The sequence below is a fragment of the Sceloporus occidentalis genome, unplaced genomic scaffold (assembly GCF_023333645.1).
Source record: "Sceloporus occidentalis isolate IW3139 unplaced genomic scaffold, rSceOcc1.0.p SCAF_24, whole genome shotgun sequence".
NCBI lineage: Eukaryota > Metazoa > Chordata > Lepidosauria > Squamata > Phrynosomatidae > Sceloporus > Sceloporus occidentalis.
Window position 1 is genome coordinate 822462 of NW_028317004.1, and position 26123 is coordinate 848584.

General features: G+C 40.7%; 1 protein-coding gene across 1 annotated transcript in view; it reads left to right on the top strand.

Moving 5' to 3' along the window:
- The first annotated feature begins 9785 nt into the window (after positions 1-9785).
- LOC149300458 (T cell receptor alpha chain MC.7.G5-like) overlaps positions 9786-26123 on the top strand; it is a 110022-nt gene continuing 93684 nt past the window's right edge. The window contains exons 1-3 of the mRNA XM_089484981.1: positions 9786-9802; positions 10991-11079; positions 11440-11735. Of these exons, the coding sequence (XP_089341107.1) occupies positions 9786-9802; positions 10991-11079; positions 11440-11735 (402 nt within the window). The remainder of the gene's footprint in view (positions 9803-10990; positions 11080-11439; positions 11736-26123) is intronic.

A 26123-nucleotide genomic window follows, 5' to 3' on the forward strand; every position in this document is an offset into this window, starting at 1 on the left:
AAACAATACCCCAATATGTGTTCAGCAATATCTCCTGAGTACAGTGATGCCACCCATTCATAGGTTTGCCTATTTGTTTGGGGGCCAAAGGGCAGAGGTGAGCAAGTTTCAATGTTGAACTTGATCACATTTGGTGATCCTGTGCCCATGCCCTATTTGAGACATCTTTGATGCGGTAAGTTTTTGATGACTAGACACCCCAGGGTATTTCAAATGCTGGTATTTTAACTCTTTGCATGGCAGGATTGTTGGGAAGATACAGCGCCAATTTTTGGATTTGCTTATAAAAAGATATTTTTTTGGACATATTTCCTTATATATTTAGTGATAGTGATAGTGATTAGTGAGTTGGGCTCCATTGACCTGCATGGTTGACCACAGTACCTGGATAGGCTCTCTGGGAACTTTTTCATTTTGAAAGGGCGCCATCATGTTGTTAGAGGCAGCATGTGTCCATCAGGTGGCTGTTTTAAATGCTCCAAGAAATGATCAAATGGGGCCTCTGACAGTTTTTTGTGTTTCTGAATGCCTGTATATAGAGGCACTTCAGCAACACTGGCTAAGCTTCCTTTTTTTTTTGGTCCCCAAGTGCCACCATAATTGAAAGGCATATAGCAATCATACAGGGCCCCCTTTTTTTTGGTTTTGCTGGATGCATCGAGGTTGAGGCATTGCAGCAACACCAGCTGAGCGAAGAAAACAATCGTAGGTTGCTTTCTACGCTCACTAAATCCCATGACGTGCCTGCCACTTGAATTGTTCTCCTGAGAGTTTAGCTCTTGCAGGAAAGCAATGTTTTAAACTACAAAGTGGTATATTTATATATGTTATGTTTACATTCCTTATTCTGTTACATTTTTTTACTTGCCGGGGCTTGAACATCAAGAAGAGTTTCTCCATGTTGGGTCAATAGTCCTGAATTTCCTGGGACAGTCTAATTTTTTTCTGGTCTCGTCTTGTCAAATTCTGTCTTGGCATAAAAACACTGCCTATGCACAGTGCATTACACTGTGTACAGTTACCATTGTGTTTTAACTGTGTTTGTGTAAGACACGCACAGCCTAAACGCTTGTAAATGAGAGCTCAATGCTGCAGGGTATATATATACTTTGTGACCACAATTTTCTTGCAGGAAGTAACATGAATTAAGATGAATGAACAAACATCTATATAAACACAAAGAAAAAAAGGCAAAGATAGTCATAGATGTGTACAGCAGATACCAAGATGGATTTTGTCATCATATGCGTTCTCCACTGTTTTTTCTTGATAGGTTTGTTTTATTATAACATAGTACTATCCATATGATCAGAAAAGCTGTCAGTTTCATTTAGTAATCTGTAAAGGTGGATCCTGTAAATACTAGTTTATTTATAACATTGTTATTGTGATTCTTAGAGACCTGCTGTTTTAGTTATTGCTGGGTAAATTAATATTGTTTTCTTTATTTCAGGTGGAACTACAGGACAATCCATTAACCAGACTATGTTACATAAATCTGTGTTTATGGGAGAGGCTGTCTTTTTGGACTGTACCTACAAAGTGTCTGGTTACCCTTATGTTTTCTGGTATGTCCAATATCCTGGAAAAGCTCCATCATTGCTCTTAAATGACTTAATGCCAGGGGGAAACAAAGGATTTTCAGGTCAGCATGATAAGATCAAAACATCCTTCCACATGAGAAACGAAAAGACTCAACTCACTGACTCTGGAACATACTTCTGTGCAGTGAGCGACACAGTGAATAAAGAACATAACTTCCCTGTTACAAATCTAAGCATATGTAACTCTCACTAGCCCTTAACTTCTATGATCTGTATATTATTTTATTACCATTACATTTTGTTAACAGTACAAAAATTACATTTTGTTTTGGTCAATCAACAGAAAAAATGTTTAACTTTACTTTTAAATATGAAAAAATATATTAATGAATGTTTTTGTATTAAATCCACGGTTGATTTATTTTGTGATAATTCATTGTACTGTATGTAGAGTCACACAGGAAATTGGCAAAAGTTCTAATTAACCTAAATGCTAATAATATTTTACCTTGTAGCAGTTACAGCGAGAAAAATAAAGGATTACCTCCTTCATTCCCAATGAACCTCACTTTCTTAAGAGCTTCTGCTAAGTCTTCCTTGTAGAACATTGTTCTAAAGTCACTGACATTCAACTCTTCCGGTATACCAATATATTTTTATAGAAATGTGCATCAAACTCAAATACTTTCAATGGTGAAAGCCACTAGAAGGGAAAAGATTTGTATGTGCAACAATGTTTCAAAGCTGAGCAGGTGAATGACAATTCCCAGAAGACAAGAAGGGAAAGACCTTCTTAGCTAACATATTTTCTATGTGTTCTAGTATTTTAATTTGGCTACTTGGAGGTTTGCTTTGATTTGCTTAACCAAGTAGTGAAAGAAGAGACTTTGGTTGAAAGAAGAGACTTGTTGCAAAGAGGTACAAAGTACCATGCACTAAATCAGGGGTGTCCAACCTGCGTCCCTCCAGCTGCTGCAGGACTACATCTCCTATACTCCTTAGCCAGCCCCTTAGCTGAAAGAGCATTATGGGAAATATAGTCCTGCAGCAGCTGGAGGGCCGCAGGTTGGACACCCCTGCACTAAATGTTTACAGAAGGCAGAGTAGTTAGAACAAATTACCTGATTGTGTTCCTGGGAGTTGAATCACTGACTCGTTTGTAACAATTAAGAGGTTGTCCTTCAGCATGAGTACAGAAACTCTAGGTGGGACATTGTATATTCACCATTACTCTTACAAAATCTCTTTTTCTGTGATGGTCTATCCCTAGGATGGTGGAATACCAAATATTTAGTGGTGGTCCTACAACTACTATAATTTTGTACATGGTAATGCCAAATTGTGTAAATGGACACAGATTCCTATGACTAATGGCAACAGTCCTCAGAAACCTTTAATATGTGTTACCTACCCATAATGGCAGGGGAGGCCAAAAGCTGGCTCCATGCGGTCAGTCCCTGCACCAGCTTCTCCTCTAGTCCACCGTGCATGACAACATGGTACTATACTTCAGGCAAGTGCATTAAAATAAAGGTAGACAAACATATCATATGGAACATAAGACTGCAATTTTCCAAAATGCATATGAGCATCTAGGAATTAGTTATGTGCAATAAAATAATCTTCTTTCTCTCCTTAACAAGGATATAAATTGGTTTGAAAAAATATTGCAATTATTAGGTAGATTTGTTGTGCACCATTACCTATTGAAAACCCTCAGCTGACAACTGTTTAGGTAGCTTTTGTAAGGCGAAAGGGTCTGACTTGTGAGATACCTTTTAGTGGGCTATCATTTTCACTAAAAACTTAAGACTACAGTCACACCATCCATAAACAAAAGTTCATGTTCTGTTAATGTACTATTGAAAATACTACACAGTGATGAAAACAGGTTGCTTCTCTTTACATAAACCTCTCATTTTATTTTTTTAGGTCAGAATTTTTTACACAGGCTTCCACATTACCATATGTAGGTCACATTTTTATAACATAAAGGTAGCACAGTACATAGTTAACTTTTTTATATAAAACTTTATATTAACTTTAGAAAACTTTATCCTTTAGATAGATAGACAGACATGAAGACAGGCCGTTTATACTGTAACAGGTGTGGACTCAATTAACTTGTTCAGCAGGATGCTACTGATGCATATTATTGTCTCAAACACTAGATGTCACTGTTTTTCACAAAATGTACACATGGGTCCACTGTATACTGAATCTCCTGCATTTAATTAGATAGTTGTCCCCTGAATATAAACAGTAGACATATGCAAAGAAGCCAAAAACGATTCTGATTTTTATTTGGTTTGTTTTTGGCCCATTTTGTTCCCTGCCCATTTGGTTCAGACAAAAATTGGGGGAATTTATAATTCGGAAATTCTGGCAACCATTTCCGGTTCCGCATCTTCTTGTTCTTCTCTCTTTTACCTTTTATCTTCTATCTTTGTACATAACCTGGTGCAAACTTCTGCCAAAATGGCAGCGCCCTAAGAGGAACTTTTGCCAAAATCGCTGTGCTGTCGGTGACGTCCTCCCACCCAATTGGAGGATCGAAAGTGAAAGCATGTCACTGGCAGCACCACCACCATTTTAGCTGAGGTTCACGTCATGTTATGTCCAATCCTACAATCGGGTGAGAGGAGGTCTCCGAAAGTGCTGCGATTTTGCTCTAAGGTGAACTTCCACAGAAAGTACCACAATTAGAAGATAGAAGATAAAAGATAGAAGATCAAAGAGAGAAGATAGAAGATGAAGAACAAGAAGATGCGGTAGCGGAATTGGTCGACACAAGCGAAAGTGGTTGGCCGAAGCGGGAGTGGTTAGCAGAGAAGTAGGGAAACATTTAGAGAGCATGAGAGCGTAAACAAGAATGAGCGTGTGAGTGAAAGGGCCCATGAATTTCGGACGACAATTCTGAGCTTTTTGCTTAATTTTCATCCACTTCTTGGGGGGTCTGGTTTCCTTTTTTGCGACTTGTGTGATTTGCCAAATTTATCAAAATTCAGTAAATTTGCAATTCATACTAATCCTGATGCACAAGTCTAATGAGCAGTACAGTGCGGTAGTACCCTACTAAAGCCTGTTATCTTCTCAAACACTGGATGTCACTGATTTACAAAAGCTATTTACTACACTACTTTTTAAAAAGGATTTAATTAAAATATAAGAAAACCTAAATGCATACAGTTATGCAACCAAATAAAAATGTTGATGTTTTCTCTGTATAAACTGAATAGAATATCTTTACATGTAACATAAGTATTTAATAGTAACATCACATTATGTTTAATACTGATGAACCATTACTCAATTTGCAGCAACTTACTCATATATGACAATTTAAACTACATCATACAGCATTCTCAGTAATAGGGTTTTGATTACTAGAATGAATGCTGCCTTAAGTTTTTTCTCATTAAACAATTCTATGCTCTATTATGGACATGTTCTGTAAAATATACAGTCTAAGATGTTTAAGAGTCTAGTGCCAAGAAGTATACAATATATTTTTATACTAATATTTTATTACTATATATTGCCGCTGTGGCCGCATTAGGATAATAGGTATGGTCAAAACCCCATTTAACCCCTTAAGGACTACGGCGGTTTAACATAGCTGTAGTGTTACAGACTAAAGCATTTTTGTAATTTTGCTATGTTTGTTTCAGTCATAGTCTCCTTTCACTTATTTAGTTTATTTTTCCAAATGATACACAGTTTGTATTCCTATATATATAAGCTATCATTTAAAATAAAAAGAAATATATTGAAAGTGGGAAAACTAATGTGAAAAATGTTTTACCTATAATAACTATGTATAGGTACTTAATATGAACACATTAAAATCCCAAAATATATTTAAGTATTTGCCCAGATTTTAAAAATACCAAATATGCCTAGGATTTTAACCTATTTTGATAATTATAAGGTTTTTATCCTTTAGAATGAAAAAAAATCTGGCAAAATTCAAGGAAAAAAAAATAAAATTTTCAATGTCACCATTTTTGCTTATTTGTCATTTCAGATTATCCAACTAGTCTCTATAATAAAACAGATTTAGGCACTTAATTTATTAATTAATATGGTATGTGTCAGGAAACTGGGTCAATACAGACGACTGTAAAGACCCAGAGTGCCCAAAGATAGTGTTCAGGAGTTACGGTGCAGGAGCAGAGTTGGACAGGGCCTGGTGCAGGGCGACTGCACTAGAGCCCTGCGCGGGGCTGCTTTTTTAATACCGCTCCCGCTGTTTTTAATCCCGCTCCCGCCCGCTCCCGCAATGTGGGTGTTCCGCTCCCGCCACATTTGTGGCCAATCCCGCCCGCTCCCGCCACATTTGTGGCCAATCACGTCCGCCTCCTTACCTGATTTCCCGCACTGTCCCGCAAGGCTGCCCTCAAGTTGTTCCCTCACAGCGTCTCTTCTCTTGCTCCGCCCAGGAAGAAGGCGGAGTCACGGGAAGTGATGTCACATCATGTGACTCCGCCTTCTTCCTGGGCGGCGCAAGATAGGAGACACTGTAAGGGAGCAGCGAGAAGGCAGCCTTGCGGGACTGCGCGAGATTACCGGGACCCGCAGGTACAGTGCCTGACCGCCCGCTCCCGCCCGCAGCCCCAGCAAGACCGCCCGCGCCCTCTAGACTGCACTCACCCGGGTGGGCATCTAAGGTTGTGCAGCCACATACCAGCGCCCTGACATAGCAGCAGATGTAGTCCAGAACAGAGCAGAACAAAAATTACTGGATGCGGAAATCCTAACTAAACTTGGAGATATCCTGCAGGCACCCTGGAGCAGGCATGAGACATAGCACTAGAATCATGTGCAGGATGCTGCAGGCTGGGACAATGGCAGCTAAGCAGATTATATAATGAAAACATAGCAAGAGACAGGGACAGAGCAAGGAGCAAGGAGGACAGAGCAAGGAACAGGGAGACCAAGCAAGAAACATAACAGACAAGATATACATGATACAGGGCACAAGACAAGGAATAAACATAACCAGACAAGATATGCATAATACAGGGCACTACATGAAACAAGACATGAACAAGACAGGACACCCCTCTACCAGGGATACAGACAGGACAGGACACCCCACAGGTTACATCACCGACTGACACACATAAATACAGAAACTAGCCTAGGACTGTTTGATATCAATTGGAGATTCCGTCACATCTTATGCCCATAGAATGCTTAGCCCACCGCTACGCCAAAGTACTCCAACGCTAAAATCCTGCCTACAGAGGTACTAAACAAACCAAACATGAAATCCAAACACATAGCAATGAGACAAACATTTAGACTGCAGACTGAGACTGAGACAAACAGACCACATGTGTGGGGCACACTTATAAACGAAACAAATCTGAAGCAAAGAGCTGAAGCAGAAACAAGGAATGGAAGATCAGAACAGAGCAAAAGGAAATCCAGGAATGGATCGAAGCAAAACAGGGAAACTGAAGCAAGAGAGAGATATGCAGCTCCACAGCCTGGGTAGAACGTGACAGAATGTCATCGCATTGGTTTCAAACTGAGGCTGACCTTATGTCAGCAGAAGCCAGCATCGCTGGCATCCTGTTGCCCAATCGTTTGAAATGGCTGCTTGCACGAGCATCGGTAAGCTGTTACATAAGGAATGCCTGATCAAATTATGTGACATTCCCTTGTTTTAATTCAGCTGCAGTGGAAAAATGTCAAACATGAACTGCCTTTTCAAAGCATAGCATCTCATAGCATCTCAATCAAATTCACATAAGGAGCCTTTGCTTCTTTTGGGCCAATCAGAGGTGAACTTGAGTGTGTGCTTCAGATTATTGTTCTTGCACCATAACTGTACTTGGGCATTAGGTCAAGAACTGATGGCCATATATTCTGCTTCAGTATTTTCTGTCAGAGAGCAGAACTGCCACCATTTTTGCAGAATTTAAAGAGTATGTCTGTGGAGATGTAGACAAAGTTATAAGATAAAAGAGAGAAGATGGAAGATAAAGAACAATAAGAAGCAGAAGAGGTCGGCAGAAGCGAAAGTGTTCTACAGAGAAGGTAGGTAAACATAGTCAATCTGCCCAAATCAAGTTACTCAGCAATCCGTATTTAGTTTGTTGCTGCTGCTCTATCCCTTTCTTTACTCCATGGGATCAATTGGTCCAATTTTTAGGGAATTCCATCCCATACCATGTGGCTAGATGTGTCTTTTCGTCAGTGCCTGGCCATTGGCCTACTGCTGCTGGCACTGTATCACTTTCAGCAAAACAGAAGCTTCAGAGACAACAGATTTGAGCTTGTCAAATGCATGTCGTGCTTCTGCTGAACATTTCAAACCTTGTGTATGTCTGGTAAGACAGGTCAGAGGTAGAATAACTGGGGTCAAGTTTCTTATCAATTTCCTATAGAATTTAGCAAATCCTACATATCTTTTTTGTTACTGGGTGTTGGCCATTTAAACATGACAGAACCCTTATGGGGGTCCATTTGTAGACTATGGGGTGTTATGATGTATCCACTAAGTTGATGGAATCAACATCAAATATGCACTTTTCCGGTTTTGCGTATAATTGATGTTGGCGTAAACCAGGTTAGTACTTGGATCATGTGTTTTTGGCGCTTGTCTAGGGAGGAGAAGATGAGTATATCATCAAGTTAGACAAACATGAAAAGATTCAGGTAATCACAAAAAATATCTTTCAGAAAGGCTTGGAAGGTAGCTGTACATTACATAAGCCAAAAGGCATCACTGTACATTTAAAATTTCCATATCTAGACCAAAAGGCTGTTTTCCATTCATGCCCCTTTTTAACACAGACCAGGTTGTAAGTATCACTTTGATCAATCTTGGTAGAAATATGAGCTGTGCACATTAACACCCCCCATATTCCCTTAGCTCACCTCTCCTAGTCCCTCTAATGCAATACTTACACTAGTGTGGCCAGGGCCAGACTGGCCCACTGGAATACCGGGAAATTTCCCGGTGGCCCGGGTGACAGGCGCCTAATGAAATTAAAGGGGCTGGCGTGCATGCACCGCGCCACCCAATGGCAGTGCCTCAGCACTTCGTCGCACGTCTTAAAAGGGGTGGGACGAAGAGTTGAGGCATGGCAATTGGGCGGTGTGTGCACACCGGCCCCTTTAACTTCAGAAATGCCGTCCTCCACCCGCTGCTCCCACCAGACACCAGGGAGTCAGAAGCAGTGGTAAGTCGGGGGGGGTTATAAGGCTTTTCTGGAGGCGGAGTGCCCCATGACATGCCTTTTAACCCCCTGTATGCCACTCTGCCTCCAGAAATGCCTTTTAACCCCCATGCTGTGTCTATACCTCCCGGTGAAACAAAGCTTACTTTGCCCACTATATGTGATGTATAAAAAGCGTCAGCGCCCTTGCTCCTCGGTACTTAACCCAGTAAAGCTCTTTTGGGTTTACACGCCAGGCATTGCAGATTGATGATGTGCCAGCCGGGGCTGCTGGAGATTAAAGTATGAGCCTGACACGTTCTTTATTTTAGTTGGGTATGAAAACACCGTCCAGGCAGACAAGCATTAGCCGGGACTCGCTAAGCAGGGTCTTTGGTGTACGAGCTGTATGAGGTGGGGGGGGTTGTGAATATCTTATAATACTGCCTGGGTCTGCTTGTTGGCCGCCGGCACATCCCCGCACAATGTGCTCTCCAGGATTTCAATCCCCAGATGTTTCCAGTTATAGCCCACCTCCCACTCTTTTCCTCCCTTTGTAATATTCACAATACAGCTGTCTGCAGATCCTGCTGGTGGCGCAAACTTTATTGGTCGTTCGTACGGACTTTTATCTCTATTGGTCGCCTGCAGGGGGCTCGTCTGGCATCAACCAATTGGTTGATGGCAGACGAGCCCCCTGCTGGTGACCAATAGAGTCGCTCGTACAAACTTTTAAAATCCTGGTGCCACAACTTGGTCGGGAGAGACCACTGGTCTCCCCACTCTAAGAGTTAAAAGTCCATGATGCCAGAGGAGGCCCCTGCAGGCAACCAATAGAGTCGTTTGCACTGCCCTTTAACCCCTGATGGCGAACCTACGGATTTCCGCTTCCTTTTACCTCTGCGATGCTGCGTAGATAAGGTAGGCTAGATGGGGAAGGGACCAGGGAGATTAGTAGCCATGTTTGTGTGTTCGGTATTCCTAGTTTCTAATTAATAGATGGATTATGGAATCTGAACCATGGGAGGCCTAAAATAAAAAAAATGGTGAATCAACCACTTTGTTGAGTATGGTCCCAGTCAAAAGGTGAGCGGTAGAGTCTCATAGGTAATGGCACCAGACATTAAAGGACTCACATCCACCAACTGAACGTGAAGAAGAATAGATTGTTCTTTTGTATGAATTCTAGGATGGTCCACTACAGAGCAGTCTAAAAAGCTGCCACTGGCCCGAGAATCAATCATGGGTGATACATAGATCCTTCTTTCATCCGAATGCAAATGACATGAAACAGTAAGAGAGTTGTTGAAAGAAAGAAAAAGAGAAGCAAGAGAAGCAATTGTCACAAGAGCTAAGGGTGCAGATCCTGAACAGATTGGGGGCGCTAACTGTTGCGTATGTGTAGCAATGGTGTCGCACACGTGAAAACAGAGACAACTGTTCCAAGCAGTTAGAGACAGGAACTACTAAGGTGAGAGTGAATGGGTGCACAAGGGCAATATATCAAAAATTTAATAAAAAAATCAAAAAAGCGTGAGGCAAAAAGGCATCGTCAAATGGCAGCAGAGGCCGAGACTGGCGGCTAAGGTTCTAGGTCAAGGAAACAGGCTGGATGTCCAAACACAATGTATAATAATAACAGCAAAACAGGAGCTTCATGGACAACAGATTACACTAAAGGTAGCTTAATAATTAATCAAGGAATATGAGGAGCAGCTATAGGCATCAGGGTAGGCATCTCTAACCTAGAAAAGATGTCTTAAGTTTATTTGTTGCTGCATTTCTATAGTATCTCCATAGCAATACTACTACCCTTTCCATATGAAGGTCAGTACACGCCCCTTCCCTCAGACTCTGGAGCATGCTGGGACTCAGGTTCCCCTTCTGCTTCCCCTTCTGGGTGGTTCTAGATTTGTTTAACCCCTTAATGAAAAAGCCCATACATGTACGGTCTCAAAATGCATTGTTTTCAATGGGTTTAGGGACCGCCCGTTGTCCTTAAGGGATTAAGGGCATTAAGTGAAATTAATTTAGGGGACCAATTTCAAATTGGATGTTATGGCAGTTGGTTATACGCATAACTAATTAACACAATATATGCTATTTTTTTTTAATTTTCAATTCTCCATTTATATGACATCTTTTGAAAGAGGTAAAGTCTGTTTACCCAAGTTCTCACACTGACTAGTAGCTGATTGCACATTGATCAGGAAGAATGGCTTTACCCTGTTTGCTTAGTATGTTCCTATGGTTACCTTGTTCCACTTTTAATAGATACAAGCGGCATATTCATTCTAAGAAGAGCTGCAAACCTTTAAGTTATCCTATGAAAGCCAGTAGTCAGTACAAAGTACCAGCTACTGGTAATTAAAGTGTGCATAACTATAATCTTTCACTGTTTATGAGGTTTTTATATTAACATCAAACCACAAAAACAGTATGGGGTTGGTATCAGCCCTTTATAAAAACCCACTTCCTTTGTAAATAAAAGCATTTTTTATGCAGTGAGTTTGAACCTTTGAAGAGATTTCTTTGTTCTTCATATATTTTTACTTACTGAAAATACAGAAGTGACTTCATCATCATCTCCATTATACAGAATGTGTTTTTTTAAATGGTCATGCATTTTACTCAGCATATCAGCAGGTATGTAATTTAGTGTGATTAGCTTGTTCTGTTCTGTATAAATAAGGAGTATTCAAGGTGTATTCTCTCTCTTCCAGGAATTGTGAGGGGTGATTCAGTGGAACAGCCTCGTTATGTTACAGGGAGTGAACAAGGTGAAATTACAATCACTAGTACTTACAAAACAAGCAGCAGCTATCCTTGTCTTTTTTGGTACCGAAGGTATCCTAACTCCCCTTTACACTACCTTTTGCGGATATGCGGAGGTTATAAAGCATTTTTTAGTCACAAAGGTATAAATGATTGGAGAATTAATGCAGAAGCTGATTCCTACACAACTAAACTAACCATCTCTAGAGTGGAGTTGAGAGATGCAGCTGTTTATTACTGTGCAGTTACTCATACACACTGTCTATAAGAATTACACAGCTGTATCAAAACGTTCCCAGTTTAGCAAAACATAAGATTTGTTGCTTGGACAATTTTATTTTAAGGAAATACATATAATTTGGTTCTATGTTCTGAATATCCCCTGCCCACTTTCTCCTGCTGGACACAGACACTTACACCAACACAACTATACACACAGCACTAACACACACAGACATTTGACACAAACACACATACACACACTAACATACACACAAACGTACCTGGATACTCAGACTAAGACAACCAGACGCACACATACAAACATACCCAAACAAATACACATGTTCAGACACTAACACACACATACATACTAACATACCCAAAGACATATGTTCACACACTAAATAACCCCACACACTCATAAACATACCCAGACACACACACATACTAACAGACAAGGACACACATTCACACGCTAACATACCCAGGCACTCACACTAACATACCGAGACAAAGGCACATGTTCACACGTTTGCCTGGGTATGTTAGCGTGTGAATGTGTGTCTTTGTCTGTGTATGTTAGTATGTGTGTGTCTGGGTATGTTGTGAGTGTGTGGGGTGGGGTATTTTAATTTTTTTTATTTGTATGTCTGTTGTAGCCTCTAGAGGTCACCTTTCAGGACAATCAGTAGTCTATATGCTAATAATCTGACCAGCTGCATATGCTTACCTGGGTGCAACCCAGTAGCGTACCTAGCGGGGGGCGGTCCACACCGGGTGCTGCTCATCCGGCTTAAAATCACTCAAAGGAGCCAGAGGTCTGTTAAAGACCTCCGATACCGCTCCCTTGCAATTGCCCCCCAGGCCGCCCTGAATCTGGGCCGGCGGGCCGGCCGGCAGATGAACTTTCAAGGCAGCCGCAAAGTTAAAAACTAAGCGGCTGCGAGCGGGACTGGCCGTCGTGTACCTGGCGGGGGTGGTCCACCGGGGTGCCGCTCATTGAGGGGTGCCGGCACGTCTCCAAAAACGTTGCGCGTGGCAACTGTGGCTGTGCGCCGGGACTTGATGTGAAATCCCGGCACACAACACAGAAGCTACGCCCACCGTCTTCCGCGCTCTCTGCACCGGAAGGACAGGACACAGAAGAAGAAGAAGATGAGGAAGAACGAAGAGGAGGAAAAGTGACAGTGACAGAGGAAAGGTAGGAAAATAGCCGATTAGTAAGTGTATGAGAGTGATGGATGTTATGCTGAATGTTTGTGAATGAGGGTTTCAGATAGTATGGATGTGTAAGAGTGGGGGGATAGCATGGCATAAGGAGGCTGTAATCACATTCTTATCATGCCCAGATTCCATCATGTACTGGCTGCCTAGGCATGATAGGAGTGTGATTGCTGTTATCAGTTATGTTTTTTTGTCCAACTTTGGTGTGTTAACAACACTTTTATTAAAAGTAACTTCCACACCAAAATTGGACAAAAAAATTTAATAACACATATATATATATATATATATATATATAATTGCAAACAGCAATCATGCTCCTATCATGCTAAGTCAGCCAGCACATGCTAGAACCTGGGCATGATAGGATTGTGATTGCTGTTAATTATATATATATATATATATATATATATATATATATATATTAATATTGTTATTGATTTTTTTTTTGTATTTGTTTTTTCGGTTTTGGCCAAGTGAATTCTAAATTTTCAGTTTTGGTCCAGAATTTTCATTTCGGTGCATCCCTACTATATACTAAGCCAGTCACTGACATGGTAGGCCTACACCACATCAATGTTTGGCTTAGTATTGGCTTAGTATATAGTGATAGGGGTTGTACTTCAGTATTGTCTGGCTCAATGTTTATGCACACATTAACGGTGGTACAGCGTAATCCCTACGTATATAATGATAACAGTAATACTGTACCACCTTCAGTGTCTGTGCCAGTATATAACAATAGAAGCTATGCAGTTTTAAAGTGTGTGTGTGTGTGGGGGGGTGACACATACAGGATCCGCCCCAGGTGCCAAATACTCTAGGTACGCCCCTGGTGCAACCCTCCCCCTTAAGTACCTGCTTACTCCACCATTCAGGGCCTTTGCATCGCAGTTTATCTGCCTTTAGCCTGGCCCTGTTCCAATTTGGAATAGCCCGTTGTGACCTGGCTACACCTTTTCATGATTAAGCCCCTCCCTTGTGGTTACATCCTCACTCCTTGTCTAATATTTGTTATAGTAAAAAACATAACTTTTAAACAGTGTAAAAAAATTGGTACAGCATAACTCCCATCACTATATACTAAGCAAGAAACAGAAAATTAAACAACCTATCTCCCATCACTATACACTCAGCTAGAATCAGACAATGGTACTGAGCCAGACATTGAGGGTGGTAAAGGATAACTCCCATCGCTATATACTGAGCCAGACAATGACGGTAATATAGTATAACTCCATCACTTTATATTGAGCCAGACATTGACAATGTTACAGTATAACTCCCATTAGTATTTACGAAATGAAACAGCCCATCACTATACACTCAGCTAGAAACAGACAATGGTACATATCTCCCATCAATATACACTGAGCCAGACACAGACGATATACCATAACTCTCATTGTTTTATACTGAGCCAGACATCTAATTCTACAAGTTTTATATATTATCAAATTAGCATGCAATCAAATAATGGCATGTAGCATAGGTGTGCAAAGGATCCTAAACACCCGGTATCTGTGGCTTTCCTGGAAGAATTAAAGATGAAAAGCCTTCCAATAAAACATACAAGAAGTACATGATATATGTCACAAATGCTGTGGTCTATTCCCTATGGCCAGATTAACATAGGGAATCTTTGAATTTTATTAAGTAGAAACATAGAAAAGTAAAATTTGACGGAAAATAGGATTCATTCAGCCCATCTAGTCTGCCCATGTTTTCTTATGTAAATAATTCAAACCACTATGAGTCCTTTGTCTGGTCCCATAGTGAAGATAGCTTTATGTCTATTCCATGTATCTTTTAATTACCTCACTGTATTAGCCTCTGCCACTTCTGCTGGGAGATTTCTATGTATCTACTATTCTCTCAGTAAAGCAGAACTTCCTTACATTACACCTAAGCCTCTGACCCTCTGGTTTTAGATTATGATCTCTTGTTGTAACATTGCTCCTCCTTTCAAATAAGCTTGCCTCGTAATGACCAAAGACGTGCCACGAACATGATGCAACAACAGTCAGTTAGCGACCAATGACGTGCCTGGTATGTCATGGCATTAAATAAGCCTAGAAAGTGATCTAAGATCGCTTTTGTGACGGAAACGCTGTCAGAAGCGGCTTCTTTAGCCCAGGAACCAGAGACCCAGCATAGGAATGGTTAAACAAACAGAGCTCTTTGCATATTACCCCAACCACCAGACAGAACTAGTGTTGAGGTAAAACAGGGACTGAGTTTATTTTTAAAACACACCAGTATCTAAATAGTACAAGGGGGCAATTTACATATAATAGTCACAGCAAACCACACATAGTTCTCCATCAGGCTCTCATGTGCACACTTCTCAGTATTTGCACTCAGCCCAGTAGAGGGTAGGTGTTGTAGTCTGTGGGGAATATGGTAAACATGGGCGGTTCCCTGACTTTTGGCCAAAACTGTCTGAATATGCAAAGACTGGCCATAGAAGTCTCTGTCCTGTAAATCCTGACCCAATGGAGAGTAACACACCACACATAAATCCCCTCCCAAAATGCAGGTACCCCAAAGCTATGTCCAAACCCCAAAGGTCCATAGTCTGTAGGGAGGATGCTGGACCCCAGGCCCCTCCAGGAACCCAGGGCACAGAGGCTTCTTTGACAGCTTTCTTCACTTAAACGCTGTTGCTGTCAAGGTTGTAGTCATTCAGCAACACTTAAATCTGCAGCAGGGGCTCCATGCGGCTCCTCCACAGGGTGTGAACATCTGCCATATACTGTATGGCGGCAGACGCCTGATTTAAAAGATAACCTCCTAAGCTTAAACACCTCAATAGCGAAAACCAACTCTGGGGCCACTGCAAGAGATTTTGCCTCTCTCAAGATAGCGGTCCCCATTAAAAAATAAACAAGTTTCCAAGAGGGTCTCATTAGAGCTCCAGGTACTGCATCCAGTTCCAACAAAATGTACAAAAAAAAGTCCAAAAACATATTGTGTTTTTTTGTACAAATCTTGGCATAGAAAAAAGTTTAAATACTAACATTTGAAATGCCCATGAGGTATTTAAAAAATGTATGGTTTGATGGGGTACATTAAATTAGCCAGGTTCAAAGTTGGGAGCAGACTGAGCAGATAACAAAATGAAAAAGAAAAAAATGGGGCCTTTTAGTCCCAAACAACTTAACAAACATTTGTATGGGTGGTATTACTGTACCCAGGAAATGTTGCTGAAAATATTTTGGGGTGTTGTTTGACAGTGACACATACCAAGGGCTGTAAATTTATACCTAAAGTACAATATGTATGAAAAAAACAATTACATTTATTTATAAAGCGCCAGCAGATACCGTGACACTTTTACAATCAGTGGGCTAATTAAACACAATAACAAACTGATACAAAAGGAGAAGAAGGCCCTTAAAATCTAGTCCAATAAATGTTGTTTTACCTGAAGGTCCAGCCTAGGTGAGATTTTTTTGCATGGTCCTGTTTCTAACCCAGCTTTGAATATTATATATTTTGCGAATATTCATTTGGTGGTAATGGGTATGTACCACTATTAGGACTGCATGTACAACCAGTGAAGTGAAACTTACAGGCATATATGCACTTGGGTTATCTGCACATGATTTTTGCTTCCGGCTGGCCAAGTCCTCACATGGTCTTTGGAGTCCCCCATGGGGCCTGTACGGAGACAATGGGGAAATGCTGCTGCTTTCCCAGGATCTGACCCTGGCAGTTGACTTGGAAGTGCTGGTCTAATTGGAATGGTACATGGAGATGAACTACTTGCATTTGGTGGAAAGCAGCCTCTCCATGACACCAGAGTCAGAAGATCCCCTAGTCACAGCTGAAGTCTCTACCCTGCAACAACTAAAGGGATCAGGGTGATTCGGCAGCTGGCCCATCTCCCCAGCGGCTCACTGTTCTGGGACCAGTGGTACTTGTCCTCCCTCCTTTTAACCCCCTATATGCTACTGTGGCTCCAGAAAGCCCTCTTACCCTCCCCCGACTTACCAGTGCATCCCTAGACTTGTCACATGTGCTTCAGATTCCATGGTGTCTAGTGGGGCCAGATCCCGCAGCGCTGCAGGAGACCTGGATCCTCCTTTCTGGCAGCCGGTGGAAGTCTGTGCGATGCACACAGAAAACCTCCACTGACGGAGCACCGGAAGGTCATTGGATGCCGGCGCTCCATCATAGAAGCCCCAGAGGAAGTGTCGGCAGCAGTGGAGGTTTTCTGTGTGCATCGCGCAGGCTTCCACCGGCTGCCAGAAAGGAGGATCCAGGTCTCCTGCAGTGCTGCGGGATCTGAATGTTAGTCTTGTAGTCAGACCTCTATTTAAGGTCTGAATATATTACAACCTCGAATATAAGACGATCAATCAAGCAAATATTACACTTACTTCCTGACATGTTAATTAGATCATGTAATATTTGTCTATATAGTATTTGTATATATAATACTACTTGTATATATATATATATATATTATGTGACAGAAAGGCCGGTACAGTAGTGGATGGGCGGTATATACGCCCTACTTTGGCTAATTTTGTGTGCCCTTACGTGTAAAATTAAAGCCCCAGGGAAAGAGAAAAACACTATAGGAATGTGATTTGTAAATTGTGTAATAGGTCCCTGGGGTGGAGTATCCAGAAGAGCAGGGTGGGCTGGTGCTCCAACAGTTTTAAAATCCAGACCAGGATTTACAGGTGACCAAGTACATGACCTTAGTATCGTCAACTTCGGCCCCATTCCCCAAATAAGACACATAGACAATGTATGTAATTAAAATTGCTTTATTGTTCGATTTTGGATAAATTTGGCCACGGTCAAAATCCCAGTATTATCCCCAACCGTGACACTCATTATCATATTTCTTAAACGTTATAAACCACAAATTCTTGGCTACAAGCCAACCATATAACACCGTATATCTATAGGGCTGGTAAGGGCGTCACAAACCACGTCACCTGTAGAGGCTGCCGGGGTCCAAAGCCCAGCAACCATACGTCACCCAACGTATCACCTGAGCAAGGCGCCCAGGGAGTGTTCTGCACTTCCGCCCTGAGGCATGTGCACCACGAGTACAACCATACCTTAGATAGTTGTCTCAAGCACCGAACCAGCCAACCACATATTAACAATGACCAAAATATAAACACCAACCGCCACACAAGACGATATAACAACAGAAAAAGAGGGAAGGGAGGGTGGGAATTTCGCCTACTTAAAAACCTACAAGCTCATCTGTGAGCAGGTTCCCAAATTTATTTAGTTGATGACACCCAGTGCCCTCCCCTTCTTCCTGTTCCTGAACATTGTGTGGGGGCAAAAGTTCACACAGGGGCCAAGTAGTCTTGTTAGGTCATGGGGTGCTCCTCGTTCCTTCCCCGGTCATGGTGCCCCTACACCTATTTCTTGCTCCGGGGCTGGTCTGCTCACCTGGTCTAATCAGGAGGGTTTAAAAAGCCCAGCTTGGTGCTATTCAGTCTCTCTCCTTATTTCCAGCCAAGAGAGCTGCTGGACAAAAAGCCTTGCTGGATTTATTTTGTTTGTTTGGAGTGTTGTTGGAAGGTGGGGAAGCCACCCCAACCTAGAGAGGAAACACAATCCTATGTTTAGTTAGTGCTCAGATGAGCAAGGGTTTATTTTGTTTATATTGTATTTTTGTTTAACCACTTCAATCCCCTATAGATGTACCGGGACGTCCAAAAAACGCCTATTAAGAAACCCCTATGGACGTCCCGGTACGTCCAGCCCTTCGTGCAGCGTCAGCGTTTGACAGCCTGGACTCCCCACTGACATTGCCGGCTTTCTGCTGTCCGATCTCCTGTAACCGCTTCCGGCATGAAAGACGGTAAGCTGTTACATTACAAACTGCCCGATCGCGCAGTTTCAAATGCGCGATCGGGCATTCCCTTCTGGGTTGCGTCGCTGCTGACGTAACCCGGAAGGTCATCGGAGGAAAAGCTGAAAAAATTTTTTTTCATTCATTTTAAAAATAATATTACAAAAATCATTAAAATAATAGTATAAATAATACTAAAAAAAATATAATGTGAGCTGTGATGTCATTGTGACATCACTGGCATGTTCAGGAGGTCCCTAGGAGGACCTCTAACCATTTCTGTGTAAAAAAAATATATATAAAAAAAAAAATATATATATATATATATATATATATATAAAAAAAAATAATAAAAAAATTATTAAAAAACCTTACTTCCCATTGCCCTAGCATAACATCTAGCCAGTATAACCCTCCTGCCCCCATTCACAACCCCCAAACCCGTTAAGCCATAGGCATAAAAATTATACAAAATTGTACACCTTATAGTATGCTCCCTGGTGCTGGGAAAGTCTGGAAAATCTATATAAATTAGGTATTTCTGAAATCAGGACACCTGAATTGATAAACTTGGAGGGGATTTTCCATCAGAGGGAAAATGTAAAATCAGAGGGAAAATGTAAAAAAAAATAGTTATTTTTTCTAATCTTCGCTAGTTTTTACTACATTTCTCATTCTAAATTTTCAGCTAATCATCCAACTATGGTATCAAACGAAAGCTCTATCTCTCCTTGAAAAAACAATAAATAGTTTACATGGGTACACTATTCACAGGAAAGCAGAATAATCGCTAAACCGACATACCGCAAAAATGGCAAAATTGCTCCGGGCTTTGAGGTACCAAAAACCCCTGGGATTGAAGGGGTTATGCTGCTGGTTGGAAGAAAATAAATACCGTATTTGCTCGATTATAAGACGAGGTTTTTTTCAGAGCAAATGCTCTGAAAAATACCCCTCGTCTTCTAATCGGGGTCGTCTTCTAATCAGACCTCAAATAGAGTCTGATTAGGAGACTAAGATCCAGATCCCCCGCACCGCTGCAGGGGACCTGGATCCTCCTGTCTCACCCCCCCCCCATCATACACACACTTACCGGTGCTTCCTGCTGTATTGCCGGGGCAGCGGGTTGACGTCTACGCGATCCGCGTAGACAACGTCCGCTGCAGCCGGAAGGAGGTGTGGCTAGCATTGGGGGTTGTCTGCGTCCGTCGCGTAGACCTTCCCCGACTGTCAGAGATCAGAGTTCCCCGCACCGGTGCGGGGAACTCTGATCTCTGACAGCCGGGGAAAGTATACGCGACGGACGCATACAAACCCCCGCTGCCAACTCCACCTCCTTCCGGCTGCAGCAGAAGGCGACGTCAACCCGCTGCCCCGGCTGGAAGCACCGGTAAGAGAGGGCTGAGAGGGGAGAGAGGGGAGGGGAGAGAGGGGAGGGGAGAGAGGGGAGGGGAGAGAGGGGAGGGGAGAGAGGGGAGGGGGGGGGAGTGTGTGTGTGTGTGTGTTAGTTAAATGGGGGTATAGGGTGTGTGTGTGTGTTAAATGGGGGCATAGGGCATTTCTGGAGTGGCGTTAAGGGGGCATTTAATAGAGCACTCTGCCTCCTGAAATGCCTTATACCTCCCTATATGCCACTCTGCCCCATAATATGCATTTTAACCCCCTAAATGCCAGAATGGGATATAGGGGTATAAGGCATTTCTGGAGGCAGAGTGGCACATAGGGGGTCAAAAGGCATACCATGGGGCACAGTGGCATATAGAGGGTTAAAAGGCATATCATGGGCCACAGTGCCATATTGGAGTGGCAAGCCTGGGGGCAGATGTGCGTAACTGGGGGACAGGTTGGAAAATACAAGTAATAAGAACAAAAAAAATATTTTTCTCAATCATAGCTTTTATTAAAAAAAATAGTTTACATGAATTAACATTTACTGGTAAAACTTTTTTCCTTTAGGGTCGTCTTATATTCAGGCTTTTTCTTTTTTTCCTAAGTTAATATTCAGATTTTGGGGGGTCGTCTTATAATCAGGGTCGTCTTATAATCGAGCAAATACGGTATTTAGATTTTATCTGGATCTGGAACTGGCATTTATATTACCCTAGAAGACAAGTGATTCTGAAAGATCTCTGACTGATTCCTTGTGCTTTAACCCTTAAGGACTGGGCTTATTTTTTTACCCTGTGGGACCGAGGCTGTTTTAACACTTTTGTGGTGCTTGTGTTCAGCTATAATTTTCTCCTCACCCATTTAGTGTACCCACACAAGTTTTATATATTGTTTTTTTCAGGATAAGATGAGCTTTCTTCAGATACCATTATTTTGATCATATCATCTTATTTACCATAAAAAAAAAACATGGTGAAAAATTGAAAAAAAAAACACCTTTTATGACTTATCACCTAAAAAAGCAAGTAAAAAAACTAGCTAAATAGATTCTACTACTTGTCCTGAGTTTAGAAATACCCAATGTTTTTATGTTTTTTCGCTGTCTTTTGTAAGTTAAAGGGCAATAAGTACAAGCAGCGTTTTATGATTTCCAAACCTTTTTAAACAAATCTAGTCAGTCTGCCTCCATCTCCTCTTTGGAACATCTTTGAAGCCGGTTAACTCAATTTAACCCCGTCAAACCATATATTTTTTGAAAACTAGACACCCCAGGGTATTTCAAGTGCTGTTATTTAACACTTTCCATGCACCAATTATACAACCACACTTTGTCAAACTTTGTAATAGTAATTCTTTTTTTTTTTTTCACACAAATTGTAATTTAGTTATAAATATACAGGTCCTGGTATATGCCACTGTCAAACACCCCAATGTGTGTTCAGGAACATCTCCTGAGTACAGAGATACCCCACACACATGGGTTTGTCAGATTGTTTGGCTGGTAAAAGGCTACTTTTGGGACATGCGTAATTCAGGTGGTCATTTGGTCATTCTGCCTCCATCTCCTCTTTGGAATATCTTTGAAGCTGGTTAACTCAATTTAACCCCATCAAACCATATATTTTTGAAAACTAGACACCCCCGGGTATTTCAAATGCTGTTATTTTAACCCTTTCCATGCACCAATTATACAACCACACTTTGTCAAACTTTGTATATCACATAAATGGTACTGTCACTGTCAAACAACACTCCAATGTGTGTTCAGGAACATCTCCTGAGTAAAGAGATACCACACATGCATGGGTTTGTCGTGTTGTTTAAGATTTAAAATGCCACATTTGGGAAATGCGCTTTTTTTCTCCATTTTGGTCAGTCTGTACTGTTAGGGATATTAATGAGACAAAATAGGCAAAACCAATATTTTATCACATACGCAAAATAACGACGCTATCAAATATTGTAGTACCACATCCACAATATGAATTTAAGGAGATACGCTATATTTTATCTCCGATCCTAAATTCTTTCAGATCGCCGAAAATTATAATTCAAATTAGATAGATATCGCCACGATAGTCAATCAAAAATATTTATTTATTGTAAATACAATTTATAAAATCTATATATGGGTCACACAGTGCATAATATAAAACACAAAGTTCTTAAAACATGTCAAAAATGAATCAATTCAAATACAATATATTATCGATAGTTATCAATATGAATTAGTACTATATGAGTCTAACACACAATTAATTTCCAGTCCACTCAGCAACCAACAATTTATAATAATCAGGGCAGTAATAAAAATATCACTATTTCTCTTATATTAGTTTAACTAATATGACAAATTAAAAAGTAATTTAATAATGTCTACGAGTATTAGTGAAATTCCTAATAGATGCAAATGATGTCAAACTTCATCTACAGGTAAAAATACCTTTTCATTATTGTTATTATCACGGGTTATAAGCTGCAGTCTCACAAGCCGCCATATACAATAATGCAATATAGTACTTCCCAGAAACAGGGAATTCTATATGAAGAAGACAAAATTCATCTCTATTCAGAATAATAAAACAATTATATTTACCACCACTTGTTGCTGTTGTCCAACTGGTACTTGTAGAAGTTAATCCAGGTTCATTGGCACGAAATTAAGTGGAAAAGAATATAACTTTCTACCAGTTATATAGGTTAGAACTCAAAGTAACTCCAAGAGTGAAATATGGTGCCAGAATCTTAAGATTCCAATTCTCTGGGGTAAATTTGGTGAATAAGTCCGTCCGGGTCTGTGTGTTTCAGGGTGCGATTTTTTTAAGGTCCGTTTTTTTCTTCAATTATCCAAGACATAAGCTTAAAAACAGAGCTCATTATCATAGCCTCCACCTCTTGATTGGAATTCTCCAATCATAACGGTGGGTTTTACCCATTAAAATTAGGATTTCTACTCATATTTACACCGTTGTAATTTCTTAATTTACCTGTGAGAGACGCTCTGGTCTAAGAATTAACTTAAAACCATTACATATGTGTTTGGAATTTATCCTTGGTCACCCTAATCGCCAGGTGTTACTTCCTAGATAATAACTCAGGTCTTGGTAGTCTTACCATGTATCCCCCATTCCAAGTTACATTTCTAAAGATATGCAGCGTCTACTCCTTAACTTTCTCATGGAAGATAACATTAATTGTATCATATATGCACTGAAACATCTATATACATGAACGCTTCTTTGTTCTCAATTATAGAGGGAACAAACACAAAAAGAAATAATCACTACATGATTAAGTAAAATAAAATGGCTCTGACTCCATTTTGTGTTCATGTAAAGTACAGAATATATGGAATACATGTTTTCTATCATAAAATATCTGACATAATCCCCCCTTTAGATTATGACAAAGCAAAATCCGATTTGCTTTAGAATGATCTAAACAAGCGTCAGATAGTATATCAACGACTTCAAATCATATTGTCCGACATGGGACTTGCAGGGGTATAATGCACAGATTGGAACACTTTTGCTCCTGTAAGAGAAGTCATTAATGAAAACTTTCTATATCGATATCCACTTTAGTAATCATTTTACGAACGACGTCTCTGAAACAAAATATAAAGGAATGTGTCCTCTGGTTAAATCAGTCATTCCAGATTGCACTTCGTCCAAAAATGAAAGTGTGTGGAATAATATCGGGTCGTGCACAAACAAAAGTTCACGTTTGAATTGTTCATGACTTTGGTGCAAATTAATGGAGTGAGAGATTAATTTGGAATGCATATTCGTGGTTACAATGGTATCATTTACCATAACCATTAAGTCTACTCTCTTTGTCGTTCCATTTCCCGATGAATAGCATTGATTTCTCCTTTTAAGCCTCGAATTTCGTTCTCCAAAGTTTGAACAGAAACAGAGTTTGCGGCAGACATACCGGTTGCAACGACTGCACCTATGGCTGTACATACCAAGGCAACAATTAAGGCAACAAGGAATCTTTTAGCTCGATGATTCATTGTAATGGAGCTCGATACAAACGGCTTCCTGGCTTGTTCCAAAATTTCTTGAACGCGTCTTTGTGCTCTTTCAAGATGCATCTGGTACCAGGCCTTTAATTCAGGGAGCTGCATTGACGAAACGTTGTACTGTTTTTCGATGGAGATCTTCGGGTCTAAGCTGACAAACACACGTTGTGTTAGGATCCTCTTTTCTGTAAGGATGAATCCAGGAGTCTCTTGGATCATAATGCCAGAGGATGGTCCAGGCTCTGCGATTGGTTCCATCTGCATCTCGTGACACAAGAGTAATACGATCCAGACGATCGCCACATCCTTCTTGGACATCTTTCAGAACTCGAATCCTTGTCTTAATCTTCAAAAAGAAGAATAGTATGAGAATACATACTTGTAATATCGCTTGACATTAAGACATAGCTATCCAATCTACCTATCAATATTGATATAGTTGCTGGATGGTATGGAAATTAATGATATGAATATACATGATCGCATAACATAACACATATTTCAAGTTGTATACGATACCACATTGTTGACTTGGATCTTCTGATTTCACACCGATGTTCAGTCTTCTAACTCAGAATCATTATCTATAATTCTTAACTGAGATCTAGGATGACAAGAATGCAATTGGTTAATATGAACCCATTTTTCAACAAAATCACCATCTTTAGGAATCTTGATCTTATAAGCTACTGGTGAAATCTTGTCAATTATGACATATGGACCCTTCCAAGAAGGTAGAAACTTCTTTTCCTTCACTTGGTTTCGTGCAAAGTTATACAGATAAACTTGGTCGGAGATTTCATATTCTTTCTTAGTAGTCTTCAGATCATAGTAGGTTTTAGCACTGATTGCTGCTTTTCCTAGATTCTTTTGTGCAAAAGCAAATGCATATTGAAAATGTTTACGTAGATTTTCAACATACTGATGGGTTGTTGCAGCGTTGATCAAATTATGATCAGATGTGCGATATAGCAAATGTTGTGGTAAAACCATCTTCCTGCCTGTCATCAATTCAAAAGGTGACATCTTAGTGGCGTTACTAGGTGTAGCTCTAATAGCCATTAGAACTAAGGGCAATTTAACATCCCAGTCCTTGCCAGATTCTTTCACATACTTTTTGAGTATATTTACTATGGACTGGTTATAACGCTCTACCCCTCCGCTAGAAGCTGCACGGTAGGCGATATGTAACTTGCGTTTCACACCTAGGATTTTCCACATTTTTGTCATCACTTCGCTTGTGAAATGACTTCCACGATCTGACTCGATTCTCTGAGGAAGGCCAAATCTGGAAAATACATGATTGATTAGTAATGCTGCACACACAGAACTAGTGTTCTCTCTGCATGGGATACATTCTACCCATTTGGTGAACATACATGTAACAGTTAACATATACTTGTTACCTCTTGAGGATCTAGTTACAGGTCCAATGAAATCGATTTGTATGTCAGACCAAGGTAGAGACATTCCTCGTTTCTGAAGTGGTGCACGATGAGTTGGAGCATGAGGTTGGAATTGCGGACAAATCAAACATCCTCGACAATAAGTTTGCACATCTCTTAGCATATGCGGCCAATAGGCATAATCACGCAATATTTCGTAGGTGATCTTATCCCCACGATGACCAGATGTAGGTGCATCATGTGCGTGTTGCAACATTAAACCTCTAAAGGTGGTAGGAACTACCCATTGTTGTATGCCATGTTTGGATGTTCTGATCAGCAATCCATCCATCAAATTGAATTGGACTTTATATCTCATTAAGATTCGCAAGTCTTCATTATCCTTACAATCATCATCAGTGATAGGATTGGCAATGGGATCTTTTATATACTCATAAAATCGACCAATAACGGGATCGTTCTTTTGACTAGTGATCAGATCCTCATTGGGAAATTCTTGACTCCATTGTGCAATATTAAGGTCCACTTCAT